This window comes from Lagopus leucura, unplaced genomic scaffold (genome assembly GCF_019238085.1).
Source record: "Lagopus leucura isolate 7727_CA_CO unplaced genomic scaffold, USGS_WTPT01 Super-Scaffold_100004, whole genome shotgun sequence".
NCBI classification, from domain to species: Eukaryota; Metazoa; Chordata; class Aves; order Galliformes; family Phasianidae; genus Lagopus; species Lagopus leucura.
In genome coordinates this window covers 48,253,284-48,273,717 of record NW_024962264.1, presented here as the reverse complement: position 1 = coordinate 48,273,717, position 20,434 = coordinate 48,253,284, and the positions used below count along the sequence as shown (strand labels likewise).

The 20,434-nt window shown below is 38.1% G+C and overlaps 2 protein-coding genes across 17 annotated transcripts in view; one reads left to right on the top strand and one right to left on the bottom strand.

The window, feature by feature from the left end:
- Positions 1 to 1,049: 1,049 nt before the first annotated feature.
- NSUN7 (NOP2/Sun RNA methyltransferase family member 7) lies at positions 1,050 to 15,391 on the top strand. The gene is made up of 15 exons (XM_042871111.1): positions 1,050 to 1,088; positions 1,488 to 1,539; positions 2,125 to 2,141; positions 2,665 to 2,932; positions 3,337 to 3,395; positions 4,664 to 4,794; positions 6,034 to 6,186; positions 7,519 to 7,702; positions 8,483 to 8,693; positions 9,325 to 9,468; positions 10,200 to 10,301; positions 10,794 to 10,908; positions 12,339 to 12,456; positions 13,384 to 14,063; positions 14,971 to 15,391. Exons 1-14 carry the CDS (start codon positions 1,050 to 1,052, stop codon positions 14,026 to 14,028), a joined length of 2,238 nt encoding a protein of 745 aa, XP_042727045.1. The 3' UTR covers positions 14,029 to 14,063; positions 14,971 to 15,391.
- APBB2 (amyloid beta precursor protein binding family B member 2) overlaps positions 14,932 to 20,434 on the bottom strand; it is a 153,502-nt gene continuing 147,999 nt past the window's right edge. For all 16 annotated transcript variants that reach the window (XM_042870638.1, XM_042870637.1, XM_042870648.1 and 13 more), the window contains one exon: positions 14,932 to 20,178. In XM_042870638.1, the coding sequence (XP_042726572.1) occupies positions 20,011 to 20,178 (168 nt within the window). In that variant the 3' untranslated portion in view covers positions 14,932 to 20,010. The remainder of the gene's footprint in view (positions 20,179 to 20,434) is intronic.

Below are 20,434 nucleotides of genomic sequence, written 5' to 3'. Positions count from 1 at the left end.
GCATGATTGCCTTTGCAATTGCTGCTGTAGTAACAGCATCACCGTTTCCAGAGCACACAGCAGATCCAAAACAGAGAAAATCAATTAGCAAACTAAGAATAATTCTTGTTTTGCACTTTTCAGCTTCCATTTTTTAGTCTGGAATGTGGATTTTAACCAAATCAATTTTTTTTTTTTTTTTTTTTTTTACTGTTTTCCTTTATTCAACAGAATCTCAATTTTGCCCTTAAGAGCAGTGATGTAAAGTGAACAAGGTTTATAGGAGTGAAGTGTATTTTTGGCAAGATTATGGCTCACTTATTATTAGGAGTAATTTCAATAAAAGATTTTTGATGTAAACAACTGGAAAGTCTGGCTGCAAATAAAGGCCTGATCTGTCTATGTCCTTCAAGACCAAATCAAAGCAGAGGTTGAGATAGTTAAGACACAAGTACAGATGGATAGTGATAGGGCTGGTAAATGGGGTTACTCCTGTGTATTTCCAGGATTCCCAACCCTGTCCAACACTGGGGTGTTCTAATGCAATTATCTATCCAAGTGTAGATAAGGTGTGTTTTTTTTTAAGCAGACACTGAATTTACAGGAATTCATGCTGTTTGGGGATTTAAATGTTAAAAAAAAACAACCACTGACCGCTGACACCACAAGAAAGGGAGAGTGAGAGACATTGTTGCCACGGAGAGACTGGATCTTCTGCAGAGCTCCTGCCATGGTAACCCTTGGGAAACACAGCTCCCATGGACACAAGCATGCCGTTGCCAAGGCGGTTCTTGGCACTGCTTTGTGGCTTTTGGGTGCCTTATGTGAACCACAGAGAGCTCCAGCACGAGCTCTGCCTCTGCAGCCCCTCACATCACGGCCTCATCCCTGCCACGGCACACCCCCAGAGGGGAGCTGGGGAAGCAGAAGCTGCCAGGAGAAAGCCCAGCTCTGCCCTCCCCACCCAGCCCTGGAGAGTGGTGCAGTCCAGCCTGGCAGCATGAGGCTGGGTTGGCACCTGTAGGTGCGGGCTGTTGGGACCCAGCAGGGCCAGCCAGGTGCTCGCTCCCATGGCTGCTGGAGGAGCCCGTGCCCATTTTTCTCCATCGGTAAGTGTAATGGCTGACAGGGCAGCGTGTCACTTGTACTGGGAAGTGATGGTTGAAGAATCTTTAAAGGTTTGAACCTGCTGGTCTCAAGGCAGTTGTACAGGGTGGGTGTCCCATGGGGGCAGCAGGCAGGTGTTCAGCAGATCGCTCCTTCCCATGCAGCTTACGTACAGCTCTGTGCTCGCTGCTTTCTTCCTGGAAGCCTGCAGCCTTCCTACCTTCCTGCTGCAGTTTGTCCTTGGGTAACAGTAACTGCGGGCAGGGAGGCTGCCTGCTTCTGTCATACCAATGATTTCAGAAGAAATTTTCACATCCCTTTGCACAGATAATGGCCACAACCAACGTCCCTCTTGCTTTGTGATGCTGTGGGTAATACTCGTGGAATTGCTGTGCTAACAGAGCTTCCTGATCGTTGTAACTGGGACAGTGGGTTATGCCTTGGAAGCAGAAGGTGAGAAGACTCTTTCCTGTCCTTTTTCACAACCAACGTTGTCCTGAGCTGCATCTTTGGGAACCTGATGTTTGTCTTTATTTTTCCTTTCTCAACTGAGTAATCTGCTTGAGGTTCACTCATTTTTTCCACAGACAAATGGAATGGATCTTTTCTCTCTCCTCTACTTATTCCCAGCTGTACTTCAGAGTCATTTGCTAGGGAATTATGGGCTGTCCTGGACAGACGCTGACTTGTGCCAGACTTGGAGAGGTTGGGGAGAGATGGCCTGAGCATCATCAAGGCTGGGAAAAGAGCTTGAGCTCGGGACTGTTGGCTTAGCCAGGGGTATTTCATGGCTGCCTGCTAGAGAAGGAACAGTTTACGTTCCGCCTTCTTCCCAGCCAGTGTGTTACTTTCCTCATTCTCTGGTACATTTTGTGTGAATGGGAAGAGTAAAGGGTAGAGGAAAACTGGATGCTAAGCAGGTGTTATCACAGGAGAAGAGGCATGTAATTTTTCTCAAATGTTAGGGGAGCTAAAAAACACACAGCTATTTTTCTGTGTTACAATTCAGCATGGTTCTGTTGTGTTTCTGTTCTCTAGTATTCTTCCCTAGACAGGTAAACTAATGTATGTATATCTTCACTCTATCACTAGATTTGTCTTGGCATAGCTAGCCCTGTTCTGAACATTTGACCTGGCTTCTAAGCATTGTCATAAATGCACAGTACAATAACCAAAGCCTGTAGGGTAAATCAGATCTCTATTATCTCTTCAGGGTTATTTATTATAACACACTAGATTCTTGGAAACGAGTAACCAGTCTTCCTTGTATCTGTATTAGTGAAAATAAATAAGGTAAGCAAACTACTAAAAGTACTTCTCTAGGGTATGCAAGTTGATAGGCTTACACAAGTATATATGTATTTGCAGGGTTAGTGCCTAAAAACAAATGAATTCTATTGAAAACCTGAAAATGAGGGTAAAAGAGTATTCTAGTGAAAGAAAATTTCACAATTCAATGCAAACTTTTATTTTGTTTTGGATTTTTTTTTCAGGACTGTGACTTGCACTTGCACAATCAACAACTGCAAAAGTGCCGGGTTCTAAAAGTAACTTGGTGTCTTTTCATGAGGATGTTAGAAATTATACTTGAGAAACTTGAGTGAAAAGAAAATTTCAGATGAAAAAGGAGCTGCTGAGAAAAGAACAATGACTCTGATTAAAAAGAATGTCTGTCATGATTCTGTATACATAAACGCAGCTAAGATTTTTCACAGCATTCATAATAAAAAGCCAAAGGATAGAATGTTAGTGCAATATGGTGATGACTCAGTATCTCCCATGCTGACTCTTAAAGATGAGTATTCCCAGCGTTTATCTTACGAACTCGCTTTCAGTGCTCTGAAATGTAAGTACAAAACTTTTCCCAGAGTTGTCAGTAGAAATGATGTGGCAGAGAGAAGTACATGAATAAAACTATGTAGTTTCTGCCTGATGACAGAGATTTGGGTAATCTTTTGTAAATTAAGTAGTAATTTAGTACTAGACTAGTAGTATCCCTCAAATATTTAAATATAACTAAGTGTTGGTTATGTTTTATAGAATCAAACATCTAAAATCTGTACTTCTTCTAAGGTAATTAGAGTTGTTACTGTACATGAGTAAACTTTCACTTAATATTTATGATGTTCAAACTTTCAGATTTTTCTCTACTATTTTGTAAATATTTGCTGTTCTTGCATATAATTTAGTATTTCATAGTACAACTTGACAATGTTTTCTTCTTCTTCTTCTTTTTTTTTTTTTTCCCAGATCAAGATCTCCTTGAAGAAATACTGCTAGATAGTCATGTTTACCCATGTCATTCAATAGTAAGTGAACATTTTATTTCAGATGGTTCTTTCCATATGGTAACCTGAGATCAAAATATGTCTATTCTTTTTCATTAGTTGTCCAAACTATGAATCTCCAGTCTTCTAGATGATCTGTATGTGAAATTCTTTGATGTTGCATCCCAATGCTGGGAATTATCTTCAGAGAAAGAAACTGAGAATGAATCATAATGCTTACTGCACTATATTACTAGCTGTGTAATGTTGTCCATGAGCCAGGAAAAGTCACATAATAGGATACCAGCAACTGCTGTACTTGTCCAGGAAGTTTGACTCCTGGGTTCTGCCTATTTCTTGAACAAGACAAGGTAGTTCAAAATCTTATTTGCAAGCTCTCAGGAGCATCCTAACCAAACTTGCAGGCAAAGATCTTTTTGTCCTCTTCTCTTTCATGTGAAGCTCCCTGTTGAATGCATTGTATGGCTTGTCCGGTTTTAGTGAGTACAAAGAGCAAGGATTGCCCAAGTACAGAGACTGGGGCTTTTGAAGAAGCAAAGTGAAGCTTTTGGATTCTATCTTGGTTCCCCTTGTTTTTACACTGAGTGGTGCTTTGGATAAAATAAAGAACAGCACTCAGTGCTTTCCATCCCACTTGAATCATCTTGTGAGTGGAAAGTGTAGAGTGAACCATATCAGACAAAAGGAAACACTGAACCCAGTTTTCATTTCCTGGGCAAACTGTGTTATGAAAAGAAAATCTGGAGAAGGCAGAATAATCTGTTATTCTATTCTGTGGTGCCTTTGATGCTTTTTGATATTTACAAGATTAATTTGAACTGATGTTAATTGCATGGATTGATGTGATCAGGCAAATGATCCAGCAGTAACATTTGATTTTCAGCTTGTTTTTGCACAGTGATGAGACTTAGGCAATTACATTTTGTGTTTGATGGCGTGCTTCTAGTAACTTGAGTTTTCTAGCTTGCATCAGTCATACTTGTGAGAAGGTAAGATGTATCCAAGGGTAATGGCAGCGCTGGTAATGCCTGTCTTTAAGAAGGAATTGCTGCCTAAGTTCAGGCATGGGAAGGAGATTTTACCATTGTTTTGAATGCTTGTGATGTAATGGCTTGAGCTCATCTGTTACTATATCCAAAGAATCCTATGAAAGAAACTGACAGAAAAAATGTGTTTCATTGGAGTTGTTCTGTGTCTTACACAGGAGACTACTGCTTGATATGGACTTTTTTTAATCCAGAAATGAGGCAAAGTGCCTTGCTCTCTATTCAGCTGTTCTTCTGTTGCAGCCAGATGAATTAACCAGCCTGCTTCTTGTGATGCTTTACGACCTGCAAGACAGAGAGTTTGAAGCACGAGTGATATCTGATGAGGAGGAACCTATAGCAGAAGTTCAGGAAATAGAGAACTTTCTATTCAGGTACATGTGCTAAGAATTTTGTTGGTGGTGGTGGTATATAATAGCAGAAATGCAGAATTTTATAGCAACTGCTTTTTTGTCCCCTGATGTTGAATATTGCAGATACCTTTTATCTTGAAATCTCGCAAAATTTCTTTTAATTTTTGATGAGAAAGTGATTTGAAGGGAAACTTTCTTACTCCTGTAATAAGAAAAACATTGCTAACAACCTATATTGCAAATTATTTTACTAGAAATAGGTAGCTTATTCTGTAGCTCTTGAAACTACTTTCATATAATTTTAGGAAAAAATAAATGAAATATTTAGCAAACATTCATAAATATATCTACACTCATTCATAAATTGTATAGTTCACCATACATTTGCTAAACATTCATAAATACGTTGCACAAAAGGCATCAATGTGTATCATAAATGTTACACTCAAAAATGTGAATGTAATAGTCAAGCTCCAAAGGGTTATAGAATGGAACAGCGTTCCTTTATTTAGCAATACTGCTATTATGAAAGTTTGTTAAATGCGTATTAAGTAATTAGAGGGGGAAAAAAAAAGACAATAGGTAAAATAAACATTTTAAGGAGTGTTCAAGTGTACATTTCCTAAGTCTCTGCCATTTCTTAGACAGAATTGTACTGCTAGATGTAGAATAGCCCTAAAATTTCAGGAGCACCCTATGTGCAAGGAGGGCAGACAGTGATATATCTTAACACTAATAAATTTTATTTGTTCTGAAGTATCACACATCATAAATAGGCATAAAGCTTTTGGGAAGAAAAGGCCAGAAATATTCAGTCTGACATTTTCATGTAATAACAAAACCACCTCCTGGCTGCCATCACAATTCTGCCATTTCTCTACTGGTTAGAGGTCTCTTTTCTTTATGCTTATATTTCAATCATTGAATCTCCAGCAAAAGTGTGATTATATTCCGTAGATTGCAGTTCTGAATCCATATTTTCTCTCCCCCTCCAATTTTTAATATTTTATTTTTCACAACTTTTGGAGATTTGTTTTGTATTCATCTGCCATAATTCCAGACCTGTGCATACTGAAAGGCAGTAGTCTCAGCCATCTACTCTGCAGTAAAATACCTGCACCTATGTATTTTCTCTATAAGCTTGCAAAGCGAGATCTCGCTGTTGATGTCCAAGCAAGAGACTTTTAATAGAAATGTTGCCTGTAAGTAGTTGGTGCCAACATTTAAAAAACATAGTAAGCTTATGACTATATTTTTTAGGTTTAGGATCAAATTGGCAGCTGCACTAGCAAGATGTCGCATCAAGCATGATGCTCTTTCAATTGAACACTTTCTACCAGAAACTATAAGGAAGCACGAACAAAGAGCTTCTGCCTTGCCTTTATGTGCTTGGATAAACACATTGAAGACCAGGTAACATCTTAAAAGTGTCATCTAATGTTTTAGTTTTTACACATGTGATTGGATAGTTTGCTGTACTCTTGTAAAATTTCCAGGCTAGTTGATTGCTGGTAATTTAAATTTCTTATAAAAGTCCTTAGTCTTAGTAGAACAATGTTGGACTATGCTGGTTGTTTGTTTTAAAGTTTCTATATATTGCAGTAACTGTATTAATGAACTGTAAATGGAAGATATGAAAGAGTTTGTTACAGACTATATTGCTTATGAGGATATTCACCAAACAAGTAGTTTTTTTTCCTGACATGATCTCCCTGCAAGAGCAAATAAATTCCGTGATGAAAATCAGAGAAAATTTTGTAAAAAGCAGGTGATATTCAAGTTCTTTTCCTACCTAAGCCATTCTGTGCATATTGGTATAAGAAATAACCTTGGCAGAGGGTGCTAAGACAGATAAAATGCTTCGAAGCAGTATTTATTATGTAAAGATTGTGTCAAATATTAATGATTCTTTTAATCATCATTCACTGTGTCATCAAGCGTGTAAGGCTGGTGTTTCCAGTCTCGTTATCCATTCTGTTATTACAAATAATGCATTTTATCATGTATTCAGGAGTTTTTAATACTTTTGTCTTGGACCAATACTCTGTGCTTGTAGGTGGTTATGGTTTTCTTAAGAAAAAGTGTCTGACTGCAATCTTTCACCCTTTAGCTCAGATTGAGATTTAAAGGCTGCAGTGTTGACCCTACCTTTGAAACACCACATAAGCTCATAGCACTGTCTAAAACTGCAATTTAACATTCAAGTTTTGGTATACATGCCTTTAAACCTTCATGATATTTGAATTGCAAACCTCAGCATTTATGCCTTTATTACATTCACACAAGGATTACTTCAGATAGTAATTGTTGAATTCATTGGTGGACTGGGATATGTTGAAAGCAATTAAAAGAACCAAGCTATTCTGGCAGTAAATTTGTTGCAGGGTCTCCTGAGCTCAAGGACATCTATATATTGGTGCTGTGAATCATTCTCTGGAGACACACAGCTCCTTCTTCATCTGTGTTATCTCACTTACTAACTTAGGAGTCAAAACAAGAACCTCAAAGCCTGTAGTAGTGTGATTTCCCCTCCTGTGTCAGATAGTACTACTATTTTATGTGTGTGTGTGTAATCTATACAGATGTTTTATACACAGATGCAGTATGTCTTATACAGCCACAGGTGTAGGGATGTGTACACCCATGTAGACATCGAAGCAATAAAAGTCAGTGATCAACATCAGTGTGAGTTATGTTGCTTATGAAGGTGGTGTATATTTAATGGTCAGAACTGTATGTTAACAGCCTTCAAGATGTCTTCAGAGATCTGAAGAGTAAGGGATTCACTGAAGTTGAATCTGTGTCAGACTTCAGCGGTTACACATACTGTTTGGACCAGCATTGCCACAACGTCTTGTTTTTCCCTTCCTCTCTTAAAGACGAACTGCTTAATTTAGATCTATTTGCAGATTGCAAGCTCTTACTGCAGGTGAGTTGGTGCCACCCTTCAGTGAGTAATATCAACCTGCAAAGCAAAATGATGCTTTACATTCAAGTAAGGTCACATGCTGTGTGCCTGCCCTATTACATCAGGCAGGCAGAAACATACTCTGAGAAGTTTTTGGACATGTTTAAAAATCAGAAGTTCAGAAACAGAGTTCATTTATTAAGATTTGCAATGACAATATTAGTACTCATAATTCATAATTACAGTTAAATAAAATGTAAAATTAATTTTAAAAATGTCAAAAGTGATTGAAAATGTGGCTGCACTTCTGAAAATATGAGGAAAGTTTCTGTGTATCTCAGTGTACATTATCCCCAGTTAGAGGATGACAGTATGCAAATATTCATGTCCTGCAGCTGAAGAGGAATATTATGAATATTTCTGATGGGATAATGATAAACAGAACAGAATAATTCAGGTTAGAAGGATCATAGAATCACAGGAAATGATAGAAAGGTTGAAGTTGAAAGGGACCTTTAAAAATGCAGTTCCACCCAACTTGCCATGGGCAGGAGCACCTTCCATGATCGCATTGCCCATAGCCTTCTGATTTAAGTGAAATTTAGTGATTTTGACTTAAGATGCTTGATTCTGTCTTCTTAAAAATTCCATATTAGCCACTGTATGTGATTAGTTTTTTCTCCTCCTCTCTTTTCTATTTATCATGAAAATAGTGAATTAATTTCCTAATTTGGAAAAGATTGATGCTCAGAGAAACCCAAATAGTTGGTAACGCTGAATTTTTGCGTCACTGTTTTATAGGATAAGTCTCGCAGCCTTGCTGTACATTCTGTGCAGGCGCTGTTGAGTACAGATGATGATGTTATTGTGGCTCACCTGGGTTCCCACCTCACCATCGCTCATCTGTCGGCACTGAGAAATCACAGCATGTCCACAGTTTTTGTTTGTGGTGTAAAAACTTCTGCAAAAGCAGCTGAACTGGGAGACTTGTTCAGTCACATGGGATGCAAAAGTATGTGTTGAAACAGTTGGTATGCTGAAGGTATTGTAAATAGATTTTGATGGAGTTTGTGATAACTATAAACGGGTCATAAATCTATCAGAATTTAGAGATCCCTTCTTTGAAGATTTGGGAGGCTAGTAATGGATTATTTTTGTCACAGAGTGAACTGACAACTCCTTAGCTACAATCAGGCTCAACAAGGTTGCAGATTATCCAGATTCCTGAAATGTTACAGTGAAGTTCTCCACATAAGTAGTTCCTGTGTAATGGCTGGGATCTGCAAACTGCGGCATCTGTGTATCTGGTGTCTTGTCTGTTGCTTTTCAGGTTGATTTCTACCTGTTTCTGAGATTGCTAATCCAAAATTTATACATTTGTCCAGTTTACCCAGAAGATGTGATCAAACAGTAACAAGATGGCAATGCCAATTAGCAGTCTCTTCAGTGGAAGATGCTAAGGCTTAATCACTCAGTCTGCCTGAAATCAGTGGGATGTTGGGGGGTCTGGTCCAGCAGGCTGTAGCTTTGTGGAATTTTGTGTAACATTGCTGTCTCTTCAACCCCATCACTTTAAAATTAGGCAGACTTGCTTTAGTGTTGAACTGCTGAGTTAACCACCCCACCTTTTTGTTTTATTTCAGATATTCAGTTGTTGCATGAAGACTTCACTGAGATTGAACCGAAAGATCCCAGGCTTCAAAATGCAAAAGTCATTTTGTTGATACCACAGTGCTCTGGGCTGAGTTTTAGTAATCCAATAGATTTTATTTTGACTGAACATGGAGGTAACTTCTGATACCATAGCTAATGCATGCTTTCTGGTAGAAATATTTCCTTAGCTATTGTGATTTGAACAATACAGCTGCTCTGATAAAATGTAATCTTTTTAAAAGACAAACAACACGCACAAAACTTCCTTTAAACTACTACAAAAGATGTATTAATGACTTGTATAATTCTCTGTGTGTGACATATATGCAGACTACAATGGAAAAACAGAAGAGAATAATGTATAATCAATTACTCAGATTTTTCCATAGAAAGTGAGCAGGATGTATTTGTCCTACCTTAGAATTCTTAATAAGAAAAAAATCTTTCTGTGTGGCACTGAAGGGCTAGGAGCATTTTGTGAAGGCAATTTCAAGTCAGTGGCATGAAGTTTGAGGGTTATTCTGGGGAGAAGAGTATATATTGCCTTCCTTTTCAAGCAAAAAGACAAAATTTATGTCAATATACGAGTACATGATTTTTTATTAATCACACTCCTTTAATGACTATTTGTAATACTCATTGTTCAGCTTTCATTAAACAGAAACAAAGAAGAGGCAGTAGCAATTAGAGGTAAACTTGACAAGGAAAGAATTGCTTAGGCACTCGTGGTATCGTGATCCGTAAGGCCTGCCTTCTCACTGTACCAGTGACCATCAGGTCTGCTACCCAAGCCTTTTGTGCAAACTGAATGTTAAGACAAGACCAAGAGCAGCCATGTTAATAAATGACAACTCTTTGTATATAGATGCAGGATTGCTGAAAGACCTCTACCAAGGATCTGTGTCTAAGGATAAACTCTGTATTCTCGCTGAGAGGCAGCTGAATGAGTTGATGCATGCAATGAAATGTAAGTGTGCTGGCAGGCAGGTTCCTGAAAAGATTTTCTTATACTGTCAATTTCATTGTACTACAACCGGATTTATATCATTAAAGATACACCGATTAGTCTATGAGTTAACAGTAAATGTTTAACCTCCAAATTATGACTTCTTCAAGCAAGGGTTTTTGTGTTGTGATATTCACCAGCCATTAATACAACAGCATAAACAACTGCCTGAGTCAGGCTCAGTTTGGCTAAGTTGTAAATGTAGTCTATCTTCAAATTGCCACTTTCTTCTGCCTTTTCTTTAGCAGATGTGTGAAAAGACAGCCCTGAATTTGTGCTGAAATCTGCCAGTATTTGAAAAGATTTCAATTGTTAAAAAGCTCACGTGCAGGAGAGCGTATTTTATTGGTAAAAATAGCATAAAGCATAATTTTCATACTGGTTTTAGTCCTTACTAAACCACTGTGTTTCAAGGATTTTAACACTGAAGTCTCTTAAAATCTTCTTTTGTAGTTCAAGTACAATCTATTGTTTACTGCACTTCTTCAGTTTACCCAGAAGAGAATGAACAAGTAGTGCAAAAAGCACTGGAATTTTGTGTGAAAGGAAAAAAACTAAAACCATTCAGGTATGGTATGAATAGTTTTGTCTATATAAAACTTGAAGTAGCATAGTTCTTAACCTAGTCCAATCTGTGTCTTGTATTAGATTAACAATATCAGCTTCAGCTGTCTCTGATTCCATTCTTTTTGATGATAAGAGACATTAAGTTGTTCCTAATGTTTTCATTTATTGCTTTCCCCCAGTAGAAGAGAACTTATATTTCTTTATATCACAGAATAATTCACAAAAAAAAAAAAAAAAAAAAAAAAAAGGTTTTTTTTCAGGAGCTTTGATTTTTTTTCTTCAGGAAAAAAACCTCCCATAAGAAAATTTCTCAGAAATCCTAAAACCTCTTCAGTGTTTTGTAGAAATATCATGAAACTTGTCATAGCACCACATCACACTTTTGCTTTGAAATACTGGATGATCACAGATAATAGGTAACGTAAAAGTGCATTGGAATTTTTTGCAAAACTCAGCAATTTTGTGGCTGAGGATGGCTGGAACTTCATAAATGATGATTCTAGAATTAGCTCATCCTTCACTGTCATGCACAGATCTTGGATTTTTGTCCCAGTACCATGAAGGTGCTGGCAGCCAGTGTAGACAAAGCAGTAACAGAATACTATAAATGAGATACAGCGTGATCATGCTTGTCTTAAGGTGAAAGCTCAAGCTTTCCTTATGTAAGTATTCCTTATCATCGTTCCTCATGCATTTCTCTTAGCATGAGGTAACTCGATTTACTAGAAATACAGAACCCAGTGAAAAATTCTGAGCACCTGTGCTCAGAATATAGCAGCTCTGAAAGAAACAAGTCGTGCTGATAAAATGTCCTTTGGGATCATCACAGATACTCTTCTGTCTTGTGACAGACTTGTTCTTGGCCTTATGAACCAAATCACTGCCATCTGTTTTGTAACAGCTGGGAATTGCTGGAGTGTAGGGGGAATGTGGGAAAAGGAGACTTCCTTCCTTCCTGCCTTGTTGATGCATCACAAAACAGTAGATTGAAAAAAAAACAACAACTGGAGCCCTGGTAGTTGAGTATGGCAAATAGGATATCTAGCTTACCTAAATTATTTATTAAGAGCATACAGTTATTGACTCAAAGTCAACCTCTTTGTAATTTCTATGTACTGCTGAGTGCCTTCAGAGCATTCCCATGTTCCTGGACAACTCGATTATCCAGCTATGGCGGACTCAAGAAAGAATGCAATTCTTAATTATGTTGATATACATTCATTATCTGGTGGTTAATGTAATTTAATATTGAAAATAACTCTCAAAAGATTAATTCTCATGTCTTGATTAGCCCTTCTTTTTAAAAAAGAATGAAGATAGGTTTTATAAAACTTTCATTTGCAAGACATGCTTTACAAATCACTTTTAACGTATCCGTGTTTTTTTTCCTTGTATATTCTTATTTCTTGGTCATTTCTTTCTTTTTGTCAGACTGATTCCTCCTGTTCTTCCTGCTTGCTCCAACCCAGAGTCCTGCACTGATTCTTTTTTCAAAATAGAACCATCGGAAATTTCCAGCGGCTGTTTTCTGGCTGTTATAGCAAGAGAGGTAAGAAAACTAAAATTTAAAATCACAGAAGAGAACAATTGTCATTTTCCACAAAAGGAATACATAAATGGAACACGTGAAAATAATTAATTTTTAAGATTTCTTGAAAAAACCAAAGAGTTGGTGAGCAAAGCTACAGCTTTTCTAGAAGTACCTTCAATTGAAATGTGCACAATGTTTTAGGCTGAACACAGCTTTTCTACATGTACTTTCGTTTTGGAGCAGTTGTGGTCAGAGCAATCTCTTTATCTAGGTCTGTGCAAGGAATATTTAGGAGGAAATGTTTGTATCAAACCTTGGAATGAGCTAGACAGCTTGGGATTAGATTCATTCTAAGTGGTGTCTAGTGAAGTTATTGGTTAGGTCTGTATGTATCATCAGGATGTGCCAGTATGCAAGCAGGCAGTGTCACCAGCATGGATTAAGACTGCATTACAACTTGTATTAAATGGATAGGAATGTTTCCTTTCTAAACTAAGTTATATGCAAATCTGGGCTGAAAGGCAGTGAAACTTTGCTGAGTAAACAGAAAAGCCTTAGCATGATTTCCTGAGGAAAGACCTTAGAAGGATGATTTGCATTTGAGTGTCAAGCTTTTCGTCTTGTGGCTGAGAGCAGTAGAGCTTTTTCACCAAAAAGGGGGGAGGGGCTTTCAAAGCCCACAAGGTTTAAATAATCATGCTGTGCAGACATTTGTCTACCGAAGTCCAGAACTCATTTTCCCTCTTCTGGCCTGTAGAGGGCAAAGTCTCTGGAAGAGTAAATGTTCAGACAGCACTTAACACAACAGTCAGGGCCTTTATTTATAGAGCAAACAGTGATACTGCCATGCCTTTCTTGTGGAGTAGATACTGAGGAATCTGGGCTTACTGAATTGACTTTACAGCTGTTTCCTCAATTTATTATTCTTTCCTTTGAAATTTGCAGACAGACTCTTCCAAAAATGTGTCCGCTAAAGATATTTTGTCTCAAGCTGCAGCAAAAGGACTACTACTAGACAGCATTCTAGGTAAATCAAAGGAAGAAGAGAAGCAAGAGAAAGTAGCACAACATGGAAGTGATGCTACTCATACTCGCATAGAGCCAAAGACTGCTGCAGTCCCTCACCTTGAAGCTGTATCTAACAGGAAAGCTGCAGTTGTAGTATCCAAAGTTGAAAGCAAACAAAAAAAAAAGAATTCCAACCAACCAAGAGGTCACGTTCAGCTGAAGAAACCTACCATCAACCCAGCTTCAGACAGAGGTGTTTCTAAAGTGCCAAAGCACACATCTGTTGTCAAGGTGCACAGAAAGCAGACACAAGTTAGAAAGCCACGTGCAGAATGTAAAAAAATGGTCAAGCCACATGCAGAATGTAAAAAAATGGTCGCAGTGAAGCTAGTGGAAATAGTTTTCCCTCCAATGATATCACCATATGGACATCCGCAAGGAAACCAACGCAGGATGCCAGCTCATATCTCTCTGCTCCAGTCCAGACAGAGGAATAGAAGCTTGAGGGACAGAGAACCTCCTCCACCTGTGTCTAAAGTAGTCAAACCAACAGTGCTCAGAAATTCTCAATCAGGGCTGTAAGAATCTTCAAACTTTCCCCTAGCTTTTTAGAAAAGGTAAAGATTCCTGTATGTATTTATTCACGCATGTAGATTGCAATATACCTTTATTCATTACAGTCTTACTGTGAGACTAATTCTCAGATATTTGCATGGAAATAGCTATGTTAGCCATTTAAAACCAAGAGTTACATTTTAAAGTAAATGTAGTTGCGTAAGGCTGATAGACCACTGGGGGAGTCAGGTGAAAAATACTGCAGCTATTTGCTATAGACTTTAAAATGACAAGTTATAGCACACCGTTTTTGTAAATTACCTTTTGGGCTGTGACACGCAGAAACTAAGCCTTGCACAGTAAGCAAGTTAGTTTAGTTTTCAAGCTGATGTGATTTTTTCTACAAACAGCTGGCCAAGTACATTTGAGCCCATGGGCTTTCCAGTATTAATTCCCTTGGTTTCCACTCACAGATGCTTAAAAATATTATAAGGGGAAACTATATAAATATTACGATGCATTATCATGTCAATTCAGTACTTTTAGTAACATCAACCAAAACGCAGCTCTTTTCACATCAGATAAGCAGCTATTATCTAAGTTATTTTTATAAATAGTGTAACTATTTATTTGAATAATGACTGAACACAAGGACTGAATAAGTTTTCCACTGTTGAGAAATCAGCAGTGGGAACCTAACCTGTTCCCTGTTGCTAACAAATGCAGAATAAATGGTGAATATCTACATTTGTCTGAGCACAATGTAATAAGTGACTTAGTACTAAATATGGGCAGTATGAACAGAAAAAGTAATTCAGGAATTGTTAGCAACTGTTCATTATGACAGTTGGTAAGAGTTTATTGAATGTAAACACGCCAAGTGTCAGCAATATGATATGGAATCTTAAGGATTTAGACCCATGCAGAGAAAATGTTTTAACATCTTTATTTTCTTCCTGTCCACATCAGCCAACGTAGACAAACAAGCTTTAGAAGAAGGGATGTGTTACACCATTGGCACAAAGAACTGCTTCTTCATCATCAGATAAATATTACTACTCCACTGAATCAGTGAAAAATTCTGTTCATGTTTTTAATCAGAGTCGCCTGTTGTACTCAGAGGTACCGCTCACCTGCAGTACATCGCTGTGAGTAATCTACGCTCCTCACCTGGTCCAATAAAAGGAAAAGCTTTGTTTTTGTTTCTGAACATACTTACCTAGACCTGTTTGTTTGCAATAGAACTGGAACAAAAACTAAGAATCCCACATTCTTTCAAACCACCTTCAAGGAGGATTCTACGTAATAGACAAAAGGAATGGAAAGAAGGGTTTGTTTGTTTTTTAATATGGTTGTTAAATGCCTAAAAGAAGCTTAAGATATTCTTAAATTAGAGAAGTGAACTTGCATATTTTTAAAAATAGAGCCCAGTGTCTCTCATTTACTAAATATTGATTAAAATGACTCCAAAATGAACATGCTTTGGGCTTACACGTGATGTTCCACACTTGGCCTTTTATCTTGTTTTGAGGGAGCTGAGTCCTTCAGATGTTACGGAGACCAAACGAGTGGTGACCTTGATATCTTACCAAGAATACAGAAGAGCTAGCAGGGAAGATTTTAGTTCAGCAGGTTTACCAGCTTGCTTGGTGAGCACCGAACATCACCTGCTGGCAACATCTGATACTGACTTCAAACGGCTTGTGGATAGGAGCCTGAAGGCTCAATTAAACACTTTTTAAAAATAAAGTGAAGTATCATACATAACTAGTTCTCAGTGTTCCACTTAAATATTTGTAATTTTCAACTAGAAGCCACTGATTCAGTTTTATACATACAAAAACCTCCGTGGCACTGCTACTGTCTCTAAACAGCCATCATATATTTTTCCCTTCCCTCAATTTGGAACAAGAAAAGAAAGAATTTCCCAGTTCCCTGGACCAGCAACAGTTGAGACAATCATTTTATGCAGCCAAATTTATTCTCAGAATAGATTACATTTAGATGTGTAGAAGTGGACAACAGCAGGGGAAATTGCACTTTTCAGCATCAACTGGGTGCTCTATGCAAGGCTGAGCTCTGCTAATAACCAGTAGGTGTGGGTCCACCTACTTCTGCTGACTGTGCAGCACAAGTTTTTAGCAACATATGAATTAACTTGCCCAAGGAAGGAATAATGGCATTTAAGGCTGAACCCACATGAGCTGCTGAAATAAAAAAGCGCTGTTTTGCATGGATGCTTTACCAACAGTTGTACATCACTAATAAAATAATCATCTATGAAATACTTGATAAGACTAAAAATAAAAGGATGCAGAACTCTTAGGAAATGACGCAGACCTGACCTGGAATAAGCTGTCAGACACTCCAGAGCCTCTCTTCCTGTCACAAAAGGGCATGTTGCTTCAGCAGGCACAGGTATCTCCATGCACAGTGTTATTGTGAGTTGGTCCTAGGCCGCTTCTGTGCAATTTTTGTTATTCCTATTTAAAGTCCCCATAGTTGTCTCTGTAGCCTTGAACCTCCCACACCACTTCTCTCCCCCCTTCAAGTGAAACAAACAGTGGCTTAAAGAAAACCTACAGCCAGCACTGCGGATTTCAAAAGAAAGGCTTTTATCTCTCATTTTTGATGGTGAATATAAATCTCCTTGCTTCTGCAAGGGAGCGCATTAATGACGTGTGATGTGTGATACTTACCTCTAGTTTCTACTTGCATTGAAAAAAATAAGAAATTAGCTTCGCTTTACATGATTTTTCTACAGACTTCAATAAAAATGTGACTACAAATAATTACAAAGCTGCCTTTTTTTAGGCAACCTATAGTATACAGCATAGAGAACGTTACAAGATCATGTCCAGTAAAGACAATACATCGACATCATAATGCAGGATATTTCAGTAAAAATAGAATAAATAAAATAAAAATATTTTAAGCTGTATTTAACAGGTTAATTTAAAATATGGCATCAGACATACAAGGCATAGTGAATGCATGGCTGCCTGCTTACAGAATCGCTGGGTATTATAAAAAATGCATAGATAACTGAAGGGTTGCTACAACATCAAATAAAACAGTGGTAGTTACTCAGACACGTGTATGCCATACACACATTTTTAGCCATAGTTAAAGAGTGCCTCAGTACATTGTTTGATAAAAGACAACGAGCTCTGCAATTTTAGGTGTTGATTCTACAAACACCTGGGTGTATATTTAACACTTTTTAGAAACTCAGGAGTTCTACTGAAGCCAAAAGGCCAAATATTTTGGCCCATTAAGCAAACTACTTAATTATTTGCAAAATCAACAGCATTTTGGTAACAGACAAGAAATTCAGGGGACCTACAGCTTTTCCAATACCTTTCTCTCTCTTTTCCCTCAGCCCTTCCTGCAGTGGCACATTTTTGCCAGTGAAAACTCTGTGTTCAGAGCCTTGTCGACACAGATGTGTAAAGACTCCTGACACAGCTTCTTACCTTAACACTGCTGTTTCCCAAGTGTTGGTTTGGTTTAAACTTGGACTGTTTCTCTCTTGGGGAAAAGCAGCACTGTGTAGACAACACTACTGAACTTGATTATACTGTTAAACATTCTTTGTTGTAAAGCAAATAAAAATCCTGGAGTTTTCACCTGGAACTTTAAAAAGAAAGACGCTGTCAAAATATTTTCAGTATATAAAACAAAGTTTGATTCAGTAGTTTTCTGATTAACAAGGAAACATCCTTCAAATTCATGATCTTGCTTAGCGACGTTGTGAGACACTGCATTTTGATAGCAGCCATGAGAGGAAGCAATATTTTTTTTTTACACTGTTCCCATCAGACTTATGTGGGATCAGCACTAGAACCTGGAGAAACAGGACTGAGCCAGTACACAAGCTGTCATTTCCACGCTTCAAAATCTGGCTTCATAGGCAGTTCAAAGGTTGCTACTGCTGAAAGGGGAGGGTTTGCCTCACCTCCCCTCCTGCTCTCCCTGTCATCTGCACAGCCACGTGGCCAGCTGGATTAATTTTGGAGTTTACTCACGTTATGCAGACTGGCCTTCTCTCCTCCAACTGCACAAGCAATGGAGCTGGTTCCAAGCAGCAGGAACGTGAGACTTGGGATGGGACAGAATTACCTCACTGCCCAGGGTGCAAAAATTCTATTATGCAGAGGTTTGAGATCATAGAACCACCAAGGTTGGAAAGAACCTCTAAGACCATCCAGTCCCACCATCCACCTATCAACAACATTTCCCACTAAAACATGTCCCTCAGGACAACATCTAAACATTTCTTGAACATAGTGCAGGATCAGCTCCTTAGAAGGTATTCTGAAGAACTCCATTTAGAATATTACAGCTGCATGGCTAGCCTTCACTACATTCGCTCATACATCAGGCTAAATGTGTTTTAATAATTCTTCTACATTTCTAATAAAGGCATTTCCTGAATCATCACTCTTTCCCCTTGTATTCTTAACATGTTTTGCCCAGGTATTGCTGTTGACTTTTTAAAATAAGAAAAAAAAAATCATTGTTTGCTCATAACAATCTTGTTTATAACAATCTCTGGCACAGTAAAGTAAAAAAAATGGTTCTTGTAAAAACAACGTTGACAATGTCCTTCTAAAATTGCAGCATGACCAAATTTGCAGATTTGGGAGACAGATACAGTTTGGAACATATATATAAATGCAGGCAAAACATTTTTAACATTAGTTAATATCTTTCATGTTCCATTTCCAAAATTTGTACCAATCTGCAGGTCTAAACAGAAGATGGCAAAGAGAGAAAGACGAAGCTGCATTTGAAGATCAGTACAAGACAAAATTTTAAAGGGGCATTACTGTGCTGACTTTGTCAGAATCGGCAGTTGTGTGGATCAAGGCTATTACAGGAGACCTTTGGAGCAAAAGCACTGACATGAAGTTGTCCCACTTGCGACAACATCCTGTTAGAAAACAACTCTCAACTCAACAGCTGTTAGAAAACAACTCTCAACAACAACAGACCACTAAAAGAATTTCCATTGAACTTAGCAAATAATCAGAAACACGATTGTTCTTTTTGTGGCATGCTAACAACCATTTAGCAGCAAACTCAGAAGGGGAGTAGTGCAACCCAACACTGAATGGAACATTTGATCAAACACTCATATAGAAAACATCTGTAACATTTTTGCTTCTGTGAGAGTATTAAGACAGTAAAACTGCTGACTAACTCTTTCCTGGTCAGTGTGAGCTCTATGTGGAACAAACAGTATTTTTGATCAATTAATGACAATTTGGGATGACATATTTAGCATCCAACACGTGCATCTGTATGTTTAAAGATGAAAAGCTTCAATGGATCACCCTGTACTCAATTACAGAAAACACTCCCAGATTTTTCAGCATTGGTTTGGTATCAAACAATTTCTGTCTACAACTGTAATGTACAAACAGAGATCAAATGACAACGATTCACATGAGTGTCAGGCAGACCAATGCTGACAAACAATTTAAAATTAACAGGTTAGTTCTGTAAAAAATAAAAAACTTGGTATTTAATCTGCAGTAATTCAATGGTAGCTGATCCTTGGTATCTACTCCAGTGTTGAGAACCAAAGTGCTGTAGGACTTAAGATTGGTTTGCGACAAATCCAGCTCAAGACGGTGAAACTATCAACTCAAGCGTCATTCACTCCAAGGACTTCAGCACGAGTTCACTAGGAAGGACGTGGCCATACTCTTTCTTTGTGTGAGTTCAGGTAATGTTTACTTATTTACAATCAAACAGACCTTCCATTGCTCATGATGTAACTTACTGACAGGAAAAAAATTATTCATGCTTCTTTTCATATCAAACGATGGTGGCAAGAACGAGATAACATGCTTGTCTAGCATTGTTTTGATACGGATAAATTCTCTTAAGACAAAGCATCAGCAATTTGGAATGGAAGGCCGAACACCATCAGTTCATTTCCCTTAGTGTAGCTACTGTTATCTGCAGTTAAATGTTAGGAGAATCTTCTCTCTTACGCAGCTACGGCATGTCGGTGACTGGGCGTTTCTGTTTCAAAGTGTCAATGAGGGACAGCACTCCTCTCTTTACGTTGGTTGTGACTCTCCTGGTCACTGAATCTGCAGGCGGTGGGGGAGGCCGAACTTTCTGCGAAGGAGGTCTGGCCACTAAGCACTTCTGATACCGTAACTGCAACAAAGCAGAAGCATTCTGCACTCCTTACTGTAGCTATTACCTTCAGTGCATTTAAAATACATTTAAAATACTTACTCATGAAATACAGTCAAACTTTCATTTTGACTGTGACAAACAACCCTGATCAAGTTAATAGGATATTGCTCTGACTTTTAGCAGAAACTGTTCTTTAGCACACGACAAATACTACATCACAGCAACAACCCACTTTGAAAATTGAAAAATAAGTTTTCTTAAACAAGGACTATTC